The sequence below is a fragment of the Pteropus vampyrus genome, unplaced genomic scaffold (genome assembly GCF_000151845.1).
Source record: "Pteropus vampyrus isolate Shadow unplaced genomic scaffold, Pvam_2.0 Scaffold556, whole genome shotgun sequence".
NCBI lineage: Eukaryota > Metazoa > Chordata > Mammalia > Chiroptera > Pteropodidae > Pteropus > Pteropus vampyrus.
In genome coordinates, this window is record NW_011889337.1 from 347,005 (window position 1) to 361,914 (window position 14,910).

General features: G+C 38.9%; 1 protein-coding gene across 1 annotated transcript in view; it reads right to left on the reverse strand.

Annotated features, from left to right (window-relative positions):
- The window catches only part of GABRA3 (gamma-aminobutyric acid type A receptor alpha3 subunit), a 202,136-nt gene that overhangs the window by 6,245 nt on the left and 180,981 nt on the right, over positions 1-14,910 (reverse strand). Inside the window, exon 9 of the mRNA XM_011384036.1 lies at positions 12,021-12,229. Coding sequence (XP_011382338.1) covers positions 12,021-12,229 — 209 coding nt within the window. The remainder of the gene's footprint in view (positions 1-12,020; positions 12,230-14,910) is intronic.

Sequence of the window (14,910 nt, forward strand, 5' to 3'; positions counted from 1 at the left end):
ATGGGGCAAAGGGTTAAAGAAGTACAAATTAGTAGCTGATAGATGGTCACGGGGATGGGGAGCACGGCATGGGGAATGCAATTAGCACTAATGTGATGGCTGGGTGGAGGGTCAAGGGAGAGAAAGAGTAATTACGGGGATCATTTTACAAACTATATAAATGTCTAACCGATGTACTGTGTAATTGAAACAAATAAAATAAAATAAAAAAGAATGTAAGAAACAAACAAAATGCTAGAAAAGGGGACTGAAAATCCATTTACAACTGAAATAAGGCATAGAAAAGCAACTCAGTATTTATTGTGAGGATTCTTATAATAGTACTTTTTAAAGGCAAAACATTAATTTTTTAGGTCTGGCATCTGAATATCATATGATCTATACTGATTTGTTTTATGTCATTAGGGTTAATTTCACCATAAAAAAAACCTGTCTGTTAATTATATTAATTATATGTCAATAGTCCCTCATTTAGAATATCTCATTTGGCTAACAGTTCCCAGGAATGTTAATGTTTCAATAAATAATTTAGATATCTGCCCATCCTTTAAGTAGACGTCATAAATTTTATTAGACAATCTGTTTAGAGTGATTTGTCTTAAGGAATATTACAATAGGGGGATTTCTTAATATTTGAAATAACTTTAAAAATGTAAGTTAGAAAATGAAAAATACAGATTGAAAAGCAAAGAGAAAAAAATGTGACCACAATTTACACTTTCGGTGTTTATCTTTTAAGACTTATTTGGTACAAATGGAATTATTCCTGGAAGACAAAAATGAGATTGTGGTGCATCATCTGATTTCTTAGCTACAATATACCATAATTATCTACTAATGTTAAAGAAAGTATGACTGCATCTTAATATTGTTTATAGAATTATTTTATTATTACAGATACAATAAAAATAGCGAATCAACCAAAAAGATAAAATAGATTTTAAAGGGAATAGAAGACAGAACTGATTAGGGACACAGAGAAGGACTGCAGTCCCAGGTTGAAGGATCAGCAGAATTCAAGAGTATAAGCTCAGAGTTGTCAGCAATCCGTCAATGTCTGCGGACTGTTTTTCAGAGACGTGGAGGAGTCGGACCGAAGTGAGTGAGGGGGTCAAGAGTGCAGGTGAGTGACTGCAGTGATAGTCCAGGCAGCCAAGGCTGGATAGAAAAGCAACGAAAACAGGGAATCGTGGATTTTGAGAAACTCCAGAGGCTGTCCATTTATTTTTTTAAGTATTTACTGAGTGTCCACTACGTGGCAGGTTCTGTGCTAGGTGCCGCGGGTACAGCAGTGAACAGTAAAACATGGTCCCTGCTGTCGAGGAGCTCACGTTCCAGATAAATAGATAAGCAATTAAATATATACAGCTCTGTAACGTGAGGAGGTGCGCTGTATAATGGTGACATGCAAATCAGGGCAGGGGCAGAGAAGGGCGATGAACGCTAGTCAGAGAAAGTCTCTCTGCGAAGGTGAGCGGAGATCTGAATAAAATGAGAAAGCAGGCCACGAAAAGATCTGAGTCCCAAAGAGAAGAGCAGTGACAAAGCAGTTAGGGGTTAGAATGACAGGGACTTATACACGGATCATCAAGGAAGCTACCTGTGACCTAAGTGGAGTAAATGGGGGGGAGGGAAAAAAAGGATGGTTAAGAGGTAATGTCATATAGATCCCCATGGTAAGGCTTTGAAAGCCATGGCAACAATTCTGGATGTTGATCTAAGTGTAGTGGGGAGCCATTAAAGTATTGGAAAAAAGTGTTTCTAATTTACAATTTTAAATGATCATCCTAACTGTTGGGCAGAGAATAGACAGTTGTCATGAAAGCAGAGGAAGAAAATTAAGAGGCTAATCCAACGAAGTTAGTGAGAGATGGTGACTTGAGTGCAAAGGAAAATCTCAGGGGAGTAAGAGGAAAACAGGAAACCGTAATGTATGAGAATCCAGTTAAAGGTCTAGAGCTTCGAAAGAGACATGGTCAGTATAAAAGATGGAAGAGTAAACGGTCTGGAGGAAATATTGGGGATGAAGGAGACGTGAACCACACTCCCAGAAAATGACAATGAGGAGATTAGCAGGCAGTGCGAGGGAAATCTCAACTGAGAAATGGTTCTTAGTTAAGAGAGAGTTGGAGGGCTCATTCAGTGACAAAGCTCGGGGTGCTGAATCGTTTTGTTTTGTTTTTTTTTCCAGTAAACAGGAGTTCCCGGGGGAAGTTTAAGAAAGTTGATGAGATAGGAAGAAAAGTCCAGAATAAAGCCCAGCAGAGTGTAAAGATAAGTGAGGGGAGGATAAACGATCACAAAGGAAACTACAATTTGAGCATTGACCAAGGATGACATGGAAGTGAGCCCCGTAGAGCATATGACCTCACACGTCCATGAAGTTTATCATGAGGTTTTCTGACATCACGTGACAGTTCCAAACATACTAATGTCATTGGCCGACTTAACTCTTTGGCCTTCCTAAAAGCTAAACAAAAACACTACAACAAGAATTACAGGCAATCAGATTTGTTCATTTTCAAAGCCTTTAACCTAGTGGTAGAAGCAGCAGTGCCTGGCAGGGGGTGACAACTCAGAGCTCATTTCATAGGACTAGCCACAGGCTCAATCCTAGTTTATGATGTCAGATTGGTCATCGAATTGAAAAATAAAGACAGAACTTGGAGTGGCTGCAAATAATGTCAACTGGTTATAAAAATCCTTTATATAAAATGAACATGGAGACAATAATGTTGGGAAGATGATGAAGAAAAAGAAGAGTGAGATAGCCAGATGGGGTGAGCATGAAAGCACAAAGCAGTTTGCATGAAGTAAAGGGGTAGATAATGACCTCGAAGCAGCAAGGAAAGAATACAAAGGTGGCTTCTACTTATAATGGCAGCCGAGGGCGTAGGTTCCTCAAAAACAAAGCAAACAAACGAAAAACAACAACAACAAAAAACAGCCAAGTTAAGGTTAAAAAGAAAAAAAAATGGAGAGGGAACATTCTGGTTTTCTCTCTGCTGTGACAGTCGGCACTTGGTCCTGTGTCGGGGCTCTGGACATGTAGGTACATGTACCTCATTTTCCTCTTTACACCATCAGCTCCTGAGTACTGGGGTCATGGACTGTTTAACTGCATCCCACATATATTCTGGAAATGACTGCTGGTTTTTTTCTGTTTCGATCCATTCAGCAGTGGTAGAATATGATTGTTGTCAGGGCATTTATGCCTCCTGTAGGAGACGATGAGAAGGCCACCGGTTTATGAGTACGACTTAATTCACAGTGATCTTCATTCACTCCACAGAGAAGACACCAAGGGGTGACTTGATTAGTGGCTGTGTTCACAGGAATGCCCCCACAGATTTAAAAGCCATTAACAATAAGAAACTAAACTTTCCTGAGATCTGGATGGAAGATGAGCATTTTCTCTAATATAAAAAAGATGAAATATTATACTGGGGCATTTGAATAGTCTTATTTGAAAATAAGAGAGAGAACCTAAGAATTACTGTGTCCAAAATTTAAGTAAGAATTTATGAATATTTTAAAAGCAGTTCTAAGAATAATAATTATATTCCTGTTAAATATAGAGCTTTATTTCTTCATTTTGATTTGCTTTTATTTTTAATTTTCAAAAATTTAATACATAGTTTTTAATAAAATAGATCTTAAAGGCTTATAATAAAACCCAGGAAACCTGCACCCCAATGCACCCCAAGCTCATTCAGCAACGCATAATTATTTTAAAATCTTTTAGCTGATACTTCTAATAGTTATTTATATATTTCTAAATACACTTACACTTCTATCAGTTTTATGCATAATCTTTTCATGATAAATGATTTGCCTCAATTTATGCAACTCCTCCTTCATCCTCTAAAAAACTGTAGCAATATTTTTACTTCAATCAATAATCGGTGGTAATATTATTATAAATGACTATATAAATACCTCTAGCCTCCTGTTCCAGACTCCAAATTCCCCTTCATTTATGTCCTCTGTTGGATTCCCGCTTCTCTAAACCCAATATCTTTCTCTTTTATTTATGTTCCACCTTCTCGTTTAATACAACATATCCTTCAGTATCTTCATACGGTGCAGTTGTTGCAAGTGACATTTCTGAGTTCCTCCAGGTCCGAAAATGACTACTGTACCTCTTCATTTAATTGATATTTTGCCTATGCTTAGGATTCTAGGGCGAAAATCATTTGTCCATCAGATTTATGAGAGTTACTGCTCTGTCGGCCAGCATCCAATGCCGCTGAGAAGTCTGATGCCGTTCTGCTACTAATTTACTTTTTAAAATGTATTTTCAATTACGGTTGACATTCGATATTATTTTATATTAATTTCAGGTGTACGGCGTAGTGGTTAGACATTTATATCATTTACGAAGTGATCCCTCTGTATTATTAACTCCATTCCCTGTGCTATACTCTCCATCCCTATGACTGTTTTGTAACTACCAATTTGTACTTTTTAATCCCTTCACCTTTTTTACCTAGCTACGCCCCCACCTTGCCCAATCTGCCAACCATCAGTGTATTTTCTGTTTCTGTGAGTCTGTTTCTGTTTTGTTTGTTCATTTATTTTGATCTTTAGATTCCACATATAAATTAAATCATATGATATTTGTCTTTGTCTGACTTTTTTCACTTAGCATATTATCTTCCAGGTCCATCCATGTTGTCACAAGCAGTAAGATTTCATTCTTTTCTATGGCCGAGTAATATTCCATTGTATATTTGTACCACCTCTTCTCTATCCAGTCGTCTGTTGATGGGCACTTAGGTTGCTTCCATATCTTGGCTACTGTAAACAGCGCTGCAGTGAACACGGGTGTATATACCTTTTGGAATTAGTGTTTGGGATTTTTCAGATAAATACCCAGATGCGGAATGGCTAGGTCATAAAGCAGTTCTATTTTTATTTTTTTGAGGCATCTCCAAACTGTTTTCCATAGTGGCCGTACCAATCTGCAACCCTACCAAAAATGCATGAGATTTCTCTTTTCTTCACATCCTCGCCATCATTTGTTTGTTGATTTACTGATGATGGCCATTCTGACAGGTGTGAGGTGATATCTGATTGTGGTTTTAATTTGCACTTCTTTGATGATTAATGATATTGAGCATCTTTTCATATGTCCACTGGCCATCTGTATGTCCTCTTTGGAGAAATGCCTATTCAGGTCCTCTGTCCATTTTTTTTTTTTTTGCAGTCAGTATTTCAGTTTTATTATAATAGTTAAGTACTAGAGCAGCATTAGTGTTAGAGAGATAGGGGCTTGAGGTCCAGCTCCAACACCTCCCAGCTTAGGCAAGCTATTTATTCTGTCTGAGCTGCAATTTCCTTAACTGTAAAAAAAAAATGGGACAATGAACAGTGCTGAGAGTAGGCACGAACACCAAAGAATCTAATGTATGAAGAAGATATATATATTTATTTTTCACAACAGTTGGCACAGTTGGCACTCTGAAAGCACCATCGAAATGATCTGTTATTATCCAGAGGCCTGAACTAGGGCAACAGCAGTGGGAATGGAGAGAAGTTGGAGTCAAGAGTCGTATTAGGTAGAATTGAGGGGACATGTAACGGGTTGGATGTGGGAAGGAGGGAAAGACAGGTGTTGTGGATTTCTGGTTTGGGCACAAGTAGATAGCAGTACCTTCACTGAGCTGGGGCTTGAGGATGAGGTGAGGATTCTGGCTGGAAGCTATGTCCAGTTCTGGACGGGTTGCTTTTGAAAGGCCTATGAGATACCCCGAGTGGAACTGTCTGATGAGTAACTGTGTGTGAGCCTGAAACTCAGGAGAGAAATCTGAGCAGGAGATCTGCTGGCGGGGCAAAGGAGAAACCCCAGGAAGTGTATCCTGAGAACAGAGCAGAGGGCCTCTGTCCATTTTTAATTGGATTGTTTGGGGTTATTTTGATGTTGTATTCTATGAGTTCTTTATTAATCTTGGATATTAACCTCTTATCGGATGTATCATTGGCAAATAGCTCCCATTCGGTAGGTCGTCTTTTTATTTTGTTGGTTTCCTTTGCTGTGCAAAAACTTTTCAGTTTGATGTAGTCCCATTCGTTTAACCCTTTTCCTGTTTGCCATGAGAATGCTTGTGGATTATAGTCCTAACCTTATCCACAAAGTTTGCCACGACGTATCTTGCTTTTATTATTATTTTCACATCGCTCAAGTATATCGATAGTCTTTGGAAACAAATGAAAGCTTTCTATTTACAGCATTGTTTTTAGCAGTTCGATCACTGAAAATATCAAATCCTAGAAAACGTAGTATTCCTACACATGCTGTTACATGAACACTGGCAGCGAGCTGCACATTTTTTTGTTTTCTAAACAGGATAAGGGTTAATAATTTCTTTGTAGATAACATTTATTTTCTCTCTCCAATCTTTTTAGACTATTGCTTTATCCCTGATTTTCTGAAAATTCATGATGACGTGCCTTTATGTGGACTGATGAGAACACTTTCAATCTGGAGGCTTATGTTTCCCTTTGTAAAAAAAAAAAAAAAAGTCTTGTATCAGTTTTTTAACTTCCTTCCCTTTTCTTTTTAACCCTGCAGCTTCTGAGTTGGATGGACTTCTAGATTCCTCCCTAAGTCTTTTTCTTTCTTTTACATTCTCCTTTTTTTTTTTCTTTTTTGCCCTGCTTGTAGGGACATTTCCTTCAGTTTATTTTCCTACCTCTCTACCGAAATTTTTATTTTGGCAATTGTTTTTAAGAGTTCTTTCTTATTCTGTGATTTCCTTTTATATTTGCATCCTATTCCTATATTTTTAGATATGATAATATTTACAAATATATATGGTACCTGTTAGTTTTGTCTTTCTTAAATTCTCTTTGATTCCCTAAATTTTCTTTTTTTCCCTCTAAGATGAGTTGGTTTTGAATGTGGGGGATTTTTTAATCTTTGCTTTTCTCCTTCACGTTGCAAACTTCACTTCAGTAATCCTTGGCATCTCAATATAATTTAGCAACATAAACAATGTCTGCACGTTCACTGTCCCTGAGCTCGGCTTGTTGACTGGTGGACTACGACTTAAGACTATCAGCTGGAAGCAAGTCATTTCCTGGGGTACACTCAAATATCAACACGTAAAGGTCTTTTCTCTGGAGACATCTGGCTTTTTTAGAAAGAAGAGAAACTTCTGCTGTTCTTTTGGAAAGTACACATCTAGCTGCAGCCATTCACGTTGGGCAGACTCTAAGGTCTTGACGACTCCGTACGCAGATTTTAACCAATCCCCCCAGCTGCACCCCTGTGCTTTATTCTCTGCTGTACCGAGCGCCCCAAACACCGAGTTCCTCCAGAGTTCTATCTTATTCCAGCTCGATGAGTCAGTTCTTATTTCCTTTTCACGTTTATTCTTCTAAAAAATGCATTGAAATCTCTTGTCTAACTGAAACTCCTTCTCCAAATCTTCTGGTGGTTGTGGGTTTATACCTATTTTATTTCTTTACTCTCATTTTAGTGGGATGTTCAGAGAAAGCAGTGAGAAACATATAGAGTTTATCCTCAGAAGTTCCCAGGCCATCTATTTCTGAGTGCTGTTACAAGGTACTTGTCTTCATTTGAAAATAAGGTTTCGTTTCCACCTATTCCTTTTCCTCTCCTTTGTAGTCTTTCCCCTTACATTTTATCTTATTCTTGATAATAGTACAGATCAGAAACTGATTTTTAAATCATTTATTACTTGTAAACAGTTTCGTGCTCACCCATTCTAAGCTTTTTGAAGTAAATAAGGTTTAATATGTCTCTCTAAAGGAAGAAAAGAGAAACTAAAGTAAGTTATGATTAATTTCCAAATATTTTTACTTTTAATGCACCTCATTTTTCTCTGTGGGTCAGTGGTTCTCACTAATTCCTTCACATTGGAGCAGTGCAGACAAAGGGTAGCCCCCTCACATTAGAGATCCATTTTAATGCATGCCATAGGGTTTTTTTTTCAAATCTCATAATTGACTTATTTTAGATAACTTAAATGGATTGACTATGGAGAGGGACTAAAGAGGAAGACAGAGATCACCATCTCTGCAGAAGAGTTTTAGACAATTCTTGTTTTGTCATTCTCATAACTACTTGGAATTGGAGAAACGGTCATCATTTTTGACATCTACAGTCTCTTATCAATTTATTCTAGTTCTCTCTGCCTTCAAACCACCCCCGCATTTCCTTCCAGCCGCAAAAAACACAAATCTACCACATTTTTCACATGACGTCTATGACAGCCTTTCAGATATCTGAAATGAGCAATCATCCTCTCGAGGCATTTGTCCCTTGTCCGCTGTGGTAACAACCAGCCTGGAACAGTGTACTTTAAATATGGCCCAACCAGTACAGAATAAAAGGGCTTACCATCTCACTTGCTCTAGGTAATTCTTAAGCTCAAATCAAATTTGGCTTTTCGAGAGTTACAGCACCTGGAAGGCTTACATTAAGTTCACTTCCCCCTTTATCCCATTATCTGATTTATAATGTACAACTGTTCTTAAGCTTTTCTATCCCAGAACTATTTTTGTATCTATGTGTAAGACTTTGTTTGATTCGGCGAATGTGATCCTTTAGTTTTAGCCCATTCTCTCAAACTTTAGACATTCTTTTTGATCCATAACTCAAAAGATACTCCTCTCCAACGAACATTCACTAATGACAGCTTACAATTTTGAATCTGCTCTCTTAGGTGCCTTCATTTGAGTCTCTGATGACGACAGTTAAGAGGGAAAGGTCAAAGATGAAGCCCTGGGGATTATCACAGGGATGTCCATTCAGGTTGACGTCCATCTATCAGTCAATTCTATTTTACCTCAATTGGTCAACCAACTACATCAGGCTAATTGTAATATTTTTCACCTGCTGTTTCTTCTTCATAAAGGCATAATTTAATAAGTTATTCAGATGTCTTCATAAAGTCTATGCTATTGCCTGGCCCACCAGTCTAGCAAACTTTTTATAAAATTTCTTAATTTGGCCTAGTTTCTTCTTAGTTAACTCTGGCTGGATATCAGTTCTTAGTGCTAACTGCTCTTAAAACATCTGTTTAATAATATATTCTAGGGACCTTTTAGTTTAATATATCAGGACATTTTTGCTTTCTTCTCCTCCCTGGAATCAACCAAAAAAACTGTAAGGAAAATGAGAGATAGAAACCAAAACTCCATCTTCGATGAAACTTGAAAGCATTTTTAACCCTGACAGCAAAAAGTAAGCGCTCCAAAATGCAGTAAAACTTGGATCAGGGTGCAGAAGACACTGAGCATGCCTACTTATGGATTTCAGGCCAGGAATAGAGTCCTAAAAGACCGGAGTAAGGAAACAAATGACCCCCGTTTTGAAACAAATCGGTTTTCAGGCTGGTCGTGAGAACATCCCGGAACACAGTTTGACCACCAGTAATGGCAGCAGAGGCAGAGATTAGAAAAATTCAAGGCTGTAATAGGACACACACAAACACACACCCCTGCATGGTACATAGAAGGCTTTCCTTTGAGCAAGGGAAACTTCTTGCTAGTTAGAAGCAGAATCACACTACAAGGAGGAATACTCGTGAGAATTTATATAGACAACAGATGGTGTTCAAAATACTCACTCTCAACTACTCACTACTACTACCCAACTTTAAATATGGCCCAACCAGTACAGAATAAAAGGGCTTATTCAGTGCCTCTCCAAATGATACTTTCACACACACCTGGGCTAGTAAAGAACTCCTCTAATGAAACTTCAATTAATGAAAACAAACTAATATAGTACTGATGCAAAATATGTTGCAAAAAGGAGGGAAAATGACCAATAAAGGATCGTGGAACAAGACACAGAACAAGCATAAAACACACTAAAAACAAGTCAGCGGATGTCATAAAATCAATGTAAAAAAATACTACTACCATAGAAATGAAGGTGAATAGACACTACAAAAACGGAAACATGGGAAGACAGGCTTCAGAAAAACGAGCAAAATGAAATGGAAAATAACAGAATTAAAAATTATTAGGAAAAATGGTAGGTATAAAAGACAAAGTTCTATGGGGGTACGTATAATTTGTGCTTCTAGGAAGAGAACAGAACAGAACAAAGCTATGTTTCAGGAACGCTTTTCCGAAACAAAGACAGCCGTGACTCTGTTGGCTTCAAGGGCAGCATGCTGTCCTGGGGAAAATTCATACAGATGGATCAAGATATATCTTTGTAAAGTAACTGAAATTTGTAAACAAAAGAAACATACATATTGGCTTCTAGGCCATGAGATCAAGTTCTCTATTATGTGAGAGATTCTCGGGCTGGTTGTAAATACCTTCCTAACAACATTCAGTACTAGAATTCAGCACAACAATGTTTACATAGTCATCAGAGAGAGAATGTGACCCACGAACTGTAAAACAGCCCCAGTATAATTCAAGTATACACACAATTAACAGTCTTACACATGCAAGTCAGTAGGCAATGTGGTTCCCATGAGCTTAAAGAAACTTCTAGAGGACAGCCTAAGGAAATGAAACAATAAACGGAAAAGTGAATAAAAGGAGTATTTTGAGGACAGTCCATTTAAATGCAGAGCCATGAGTAAACTTTAAGAATTATGGCTGCATAAAAGCATATAAATGATATAAAATTTGACAATCCAGAAATAGTAGTATAACAAACAAACCTGGGAGATGACGGGCTGGTAGAGAGACAAGGTAAAAAGTAGAATAATTTATACTAATTTCCTTTTATCTTGTAGTGGGCGAAGAGTCGATAGACCTTGTTCATAGCTGATAAATCAAGCATTACATGGGTAAATATCTTTTAAAAGCACAAAGGTAACAACTAGATTAAGTATGAGAATAAAACCAACCCCAAAATCCTATGGTAGAATAGATAGAGAAGGTAGAAATGTGCTTATTTCTTCAAGTACAATTTATAGCAAAGAGCTAATAAATTTTATCTGAATAAATTGTTAAAATCTATTAGATTGTTGCCAACTTGCCAGTCTGTATTCTATGGAATATATATTTTTTCCTCCAGTTTGACAAAAAAAAAAAAAAAATCTTTTCTCCATGATTCTTCAGATAGTACTGGGATCATTCTGGGCCCACACCTGCCAGTTTTTTTTTTTTTTTTAGCATCTTTGGATAGTCTTCATCTACATCTAGAGATCTGAACTCTTTTAAATCAGCCAAGGAAAACAATCTTGATTTCACTGTATTAATGTTTTATTCCTACCAATTCCAGTTGGTTTATTGTTTTTTCTCTTTCTATTTTCTTCCTTCCCATCCATCGACCAATCCAACTAACATTTGTTGTTTTTACTGTGAGTCAGATGCTGTGCTCAAGGATGCTGTCTAGTTAGAAAGATGATGCAGACGAGCCTCTGCCCTCAAGAAGTTTAGTCTAGGGAGTAGGCGAATAACTCTAATACAAATAAATGCTTTTAATATCAGGAGCACCCTTCCCACTCTACCCACCCCCAAGCTAAAAGAAAAGCTAAAGCTATCTGGGTGATTCTGGAAAGGCTCTATGGAAAAAAATAGCATTTCATCTGGGTCTTGAAAAATGAGTAGGTGTTCACCAGGCAGGAAAAAAAAGAACATCCCAGGTAGAGAGTAAAAAGTAAGCAAAGACACAAGGAATGATGATCACTTTGGTCTGACTGTAATGGGAACCTACTGGAAAGTGAGGGGCAGAGGTGACCCTAAAGATTGTTCTCTGGGTTGAAGATAGAGTCTACTCTTCTGGGTGACCTTGTAAGCACAAAGGGTTCCCTCTGAGTCTAGATTTAGCAGAATCATGCTTCGCTTTGGTCTCTCACCACAAGACATCAACCCACCATGGTACCTACCCTCTTTGCTTTGCCCCCAGCAAACACATCACATTGCCAAGAAGCACTCCAGTTGAGAACTGGATTGATGACCCCAGTGAATAGCACACAGCCCCGGCCAGTTCCCACGGGCTGCAGGCTGCCCACTCCTGGTTCCAATACAGTTTTCTCAGGGAGTGCTTCCCAGCCCCCATCTTTGTTGTATCTCACCTTCATCTCCAGGGCCTCCGGCTTCTTGCCCTCCCAAGCCCAACTCCGCTTGGTGAAGTAGTTGACAGTGGCAAATTCGATCAGCGCAGAAAATACAAAGGCATAACAGACGGCTATGAACCAATCCATGGCCGTCGCGTATGCCACTTTAGGTAAGGAGTTTCTGGCACTGATACTCAAGGTGGTCATGGTGAGAACAGTGGTGACACCTGGGGACAGAGATGACAACCAGTTGTAGAGCATATCTGAGGAGATCACCAACTTCCTACTTGAAAGGAGGAGCTATACCCCCTATACCCCACTCAGATGGCCGCTTGAAGGTAAAAATCAGAGCATCAGAGCGGTATGGTTCGACCTGGTAACCACCCCGTCCCAATTCTCACAGTAGTAGGGACTTCCTGTACACCATTTCTAAAAGTTGTCCTCTAGCCTCCGTTTAAACGTTTCCACTGAAGAGTAGATAACATATTTCATCGTAAGAGAGTAATAAGAAAAATCTAGCTTATGAGCTGAAGCCTGCCTTCTAACGGCTAGCCCACAGACTGACCTCAGATTCCTTCTCTGACAGCACAAGAGAGAAAAACCTGTCCCCTTCTCTCTAGCCCAGGCCTTCAGGGACTTGGAGAGGGTGCCCGTAGGTCCTCAGGAATCACTTCATCTCCGGAATGAACACGGCCGGTTCCTTCTCTTGTTTCTCCTCCTCGATCATTCTGGTAGTTCTCTCTTGAACAGCCCAGAACTTAGCCCAAAACTCAAGACATGGTCTGAGGTCAGCAGGATGTTCACTTCCCTTATTGTGGACACTATTCTTCTAATAATGTAACAAACGATCGCGGAAAATATTTCTTTAGCTGCATCGCAATCGAGGTCCTATTGAGTTTCATGGTCAACCAAAGTTATTCCAATAGTTATTTCTTGCGAGTTTTTACCAAACCACAGCTTGCTTTTAGATCAATGGATTCTTTTTCTTGGTATTATTAACCTAAATTTATGACTTTCCTTTATTCACTGTTACATTCGATTGAGTTTTTTCCTAATCCGTTCATATTTTAGATATACATATGAGCTGTGTACTGTTGTGGTTCACAGTATGAGCTTTAGAATCAAACTGAAACAGACTGAAGTTCTGGCAATCCCACTTACTAGTCATATGACCTTAAAAAAAGGTGCTTTACCCAACTCAGCCTCAGTTTTACCATGTGTAAAATGTGTGTGATGATACCACACTCAGAGGTTTGCTGGGAGACCTAGTGAAATGATACTCACAAAGCCCACAGCATAATATCTGGCACATGGTAATCGCTCGATAAATAGGAGTTTCTATAACATTAATCTTATATTTACAGTTGTTATTAACAGTAGTATTGTCATAATTATGATTAATTAAAGTAGTATAATTAGAAACACATTTTTAACAATATTATAATAACCGTATCATTGTTAACAATAGTATTCTAATCTCGAATACCTACACTAAAACTTAGAAGTCTTGAGTTCTACAACTTACTTGCGTGGTATCTTGGGCAATTTTCTTAATTTCTCCGTGCCTTCATTCTCCCCATCTATGACTATTCCCTACCTTCTCTATCCTCCAGAGGTGATGAGGCAGTTGTACCCAAAGTCATCCAGACTTGGGGAAGAGGGGATCGTCAGAACCTCTTTCTGAGTGTTGGCCTGCTCAAGAAGATGGAAATGTGAGCCTCATGAGCCTAGGCCAAATAGGGCATAGAAAGAAGTCTTAATGGGGTGAGAGATGTTATAGAGCGGCGGTCCCCAACCTTTTTGGCACCAGGGACCGGGGCTCCTATGAGAATCTAACACCTGATGATCTGAGGTGGAGCTGAGGCGGTGATGCTCGCGCTGGGGAGCGGCTGCAAATACAGATGAAGCTTTACTCGCTTGCCCACCACTCACCTCCTGCTGTGCAACCCGGTTCCTAACAGGCCACAGAGCATTATAAGTCTGTGGCCTGGGGGTTGGGAATACTGTTATAGAGAAAAGCAAGCAGAAAAGGCCTACTTACTCTACCCAGGTGCAGCCTCTGGGGCCTCCTCTCATATCTTGCTTCCTTGAGTACCTTACTTAAACATTCGCTATATAAATGAAAATCCAGACTGGAAAAGACTTAGTACAGTTTTTTTAAAAGATTTTTTTAAATTAAAATATAGCTAACATACAACATTATATTAGTTTCAGATGTACACCATAGTTATTCAACATTTATACATCCCAAGAAGTGATCATCATGATAAGTCCAGCAAGCATGTGACACCGTACGATGCTTTCACAATATTATTGACTATATTATTCCCAAGACAGTACAGTTTCAACAGACAGTCTAATGGAGTACCACTGCACAAACTAGGCAGAATCATCAAGGCTGATCAGCAAAAATACATTTTAAGTCCTGTCAGGAATCAGCCACATAGCTAGCTAGTACCTATTAAACTATCCGAATTTGTAGCCTTGTAAGCTCTGAAAACGGACCCAAGGCTCTATAACCCACTGACCACACCGAGCAAGGAGTAATTCATGGGAAAAACAAGTCATCTCATTTATGGTTATCAGCCTATGTGGTTGCCCACCCTTGGCACATTCGCAGCAATGTGCTAATGCTTGGAGGGTGAGAACTACGCTGACATACAAGTGTTTCTGTGCCGGATCTCAGTAGAGACTTTTAGAGCTCTAGCCTCTAGGGCTCAATTAGAACTGTCATCTTGTGAAGAGCTCTTAGCTAGTCAGAGCTGGCAGCACCCTCATTAAAGCCTTCGGTACACTTCACAGATGGACAAAGAGGTTTGGATGTTAAAAGAGATCCGGGCCTGCCATCCAGGGCTTCTCTTTGAAGACTCTTCTGGAAAGTTTTGGGTTTTTTTTTTCTTTTTTTTTT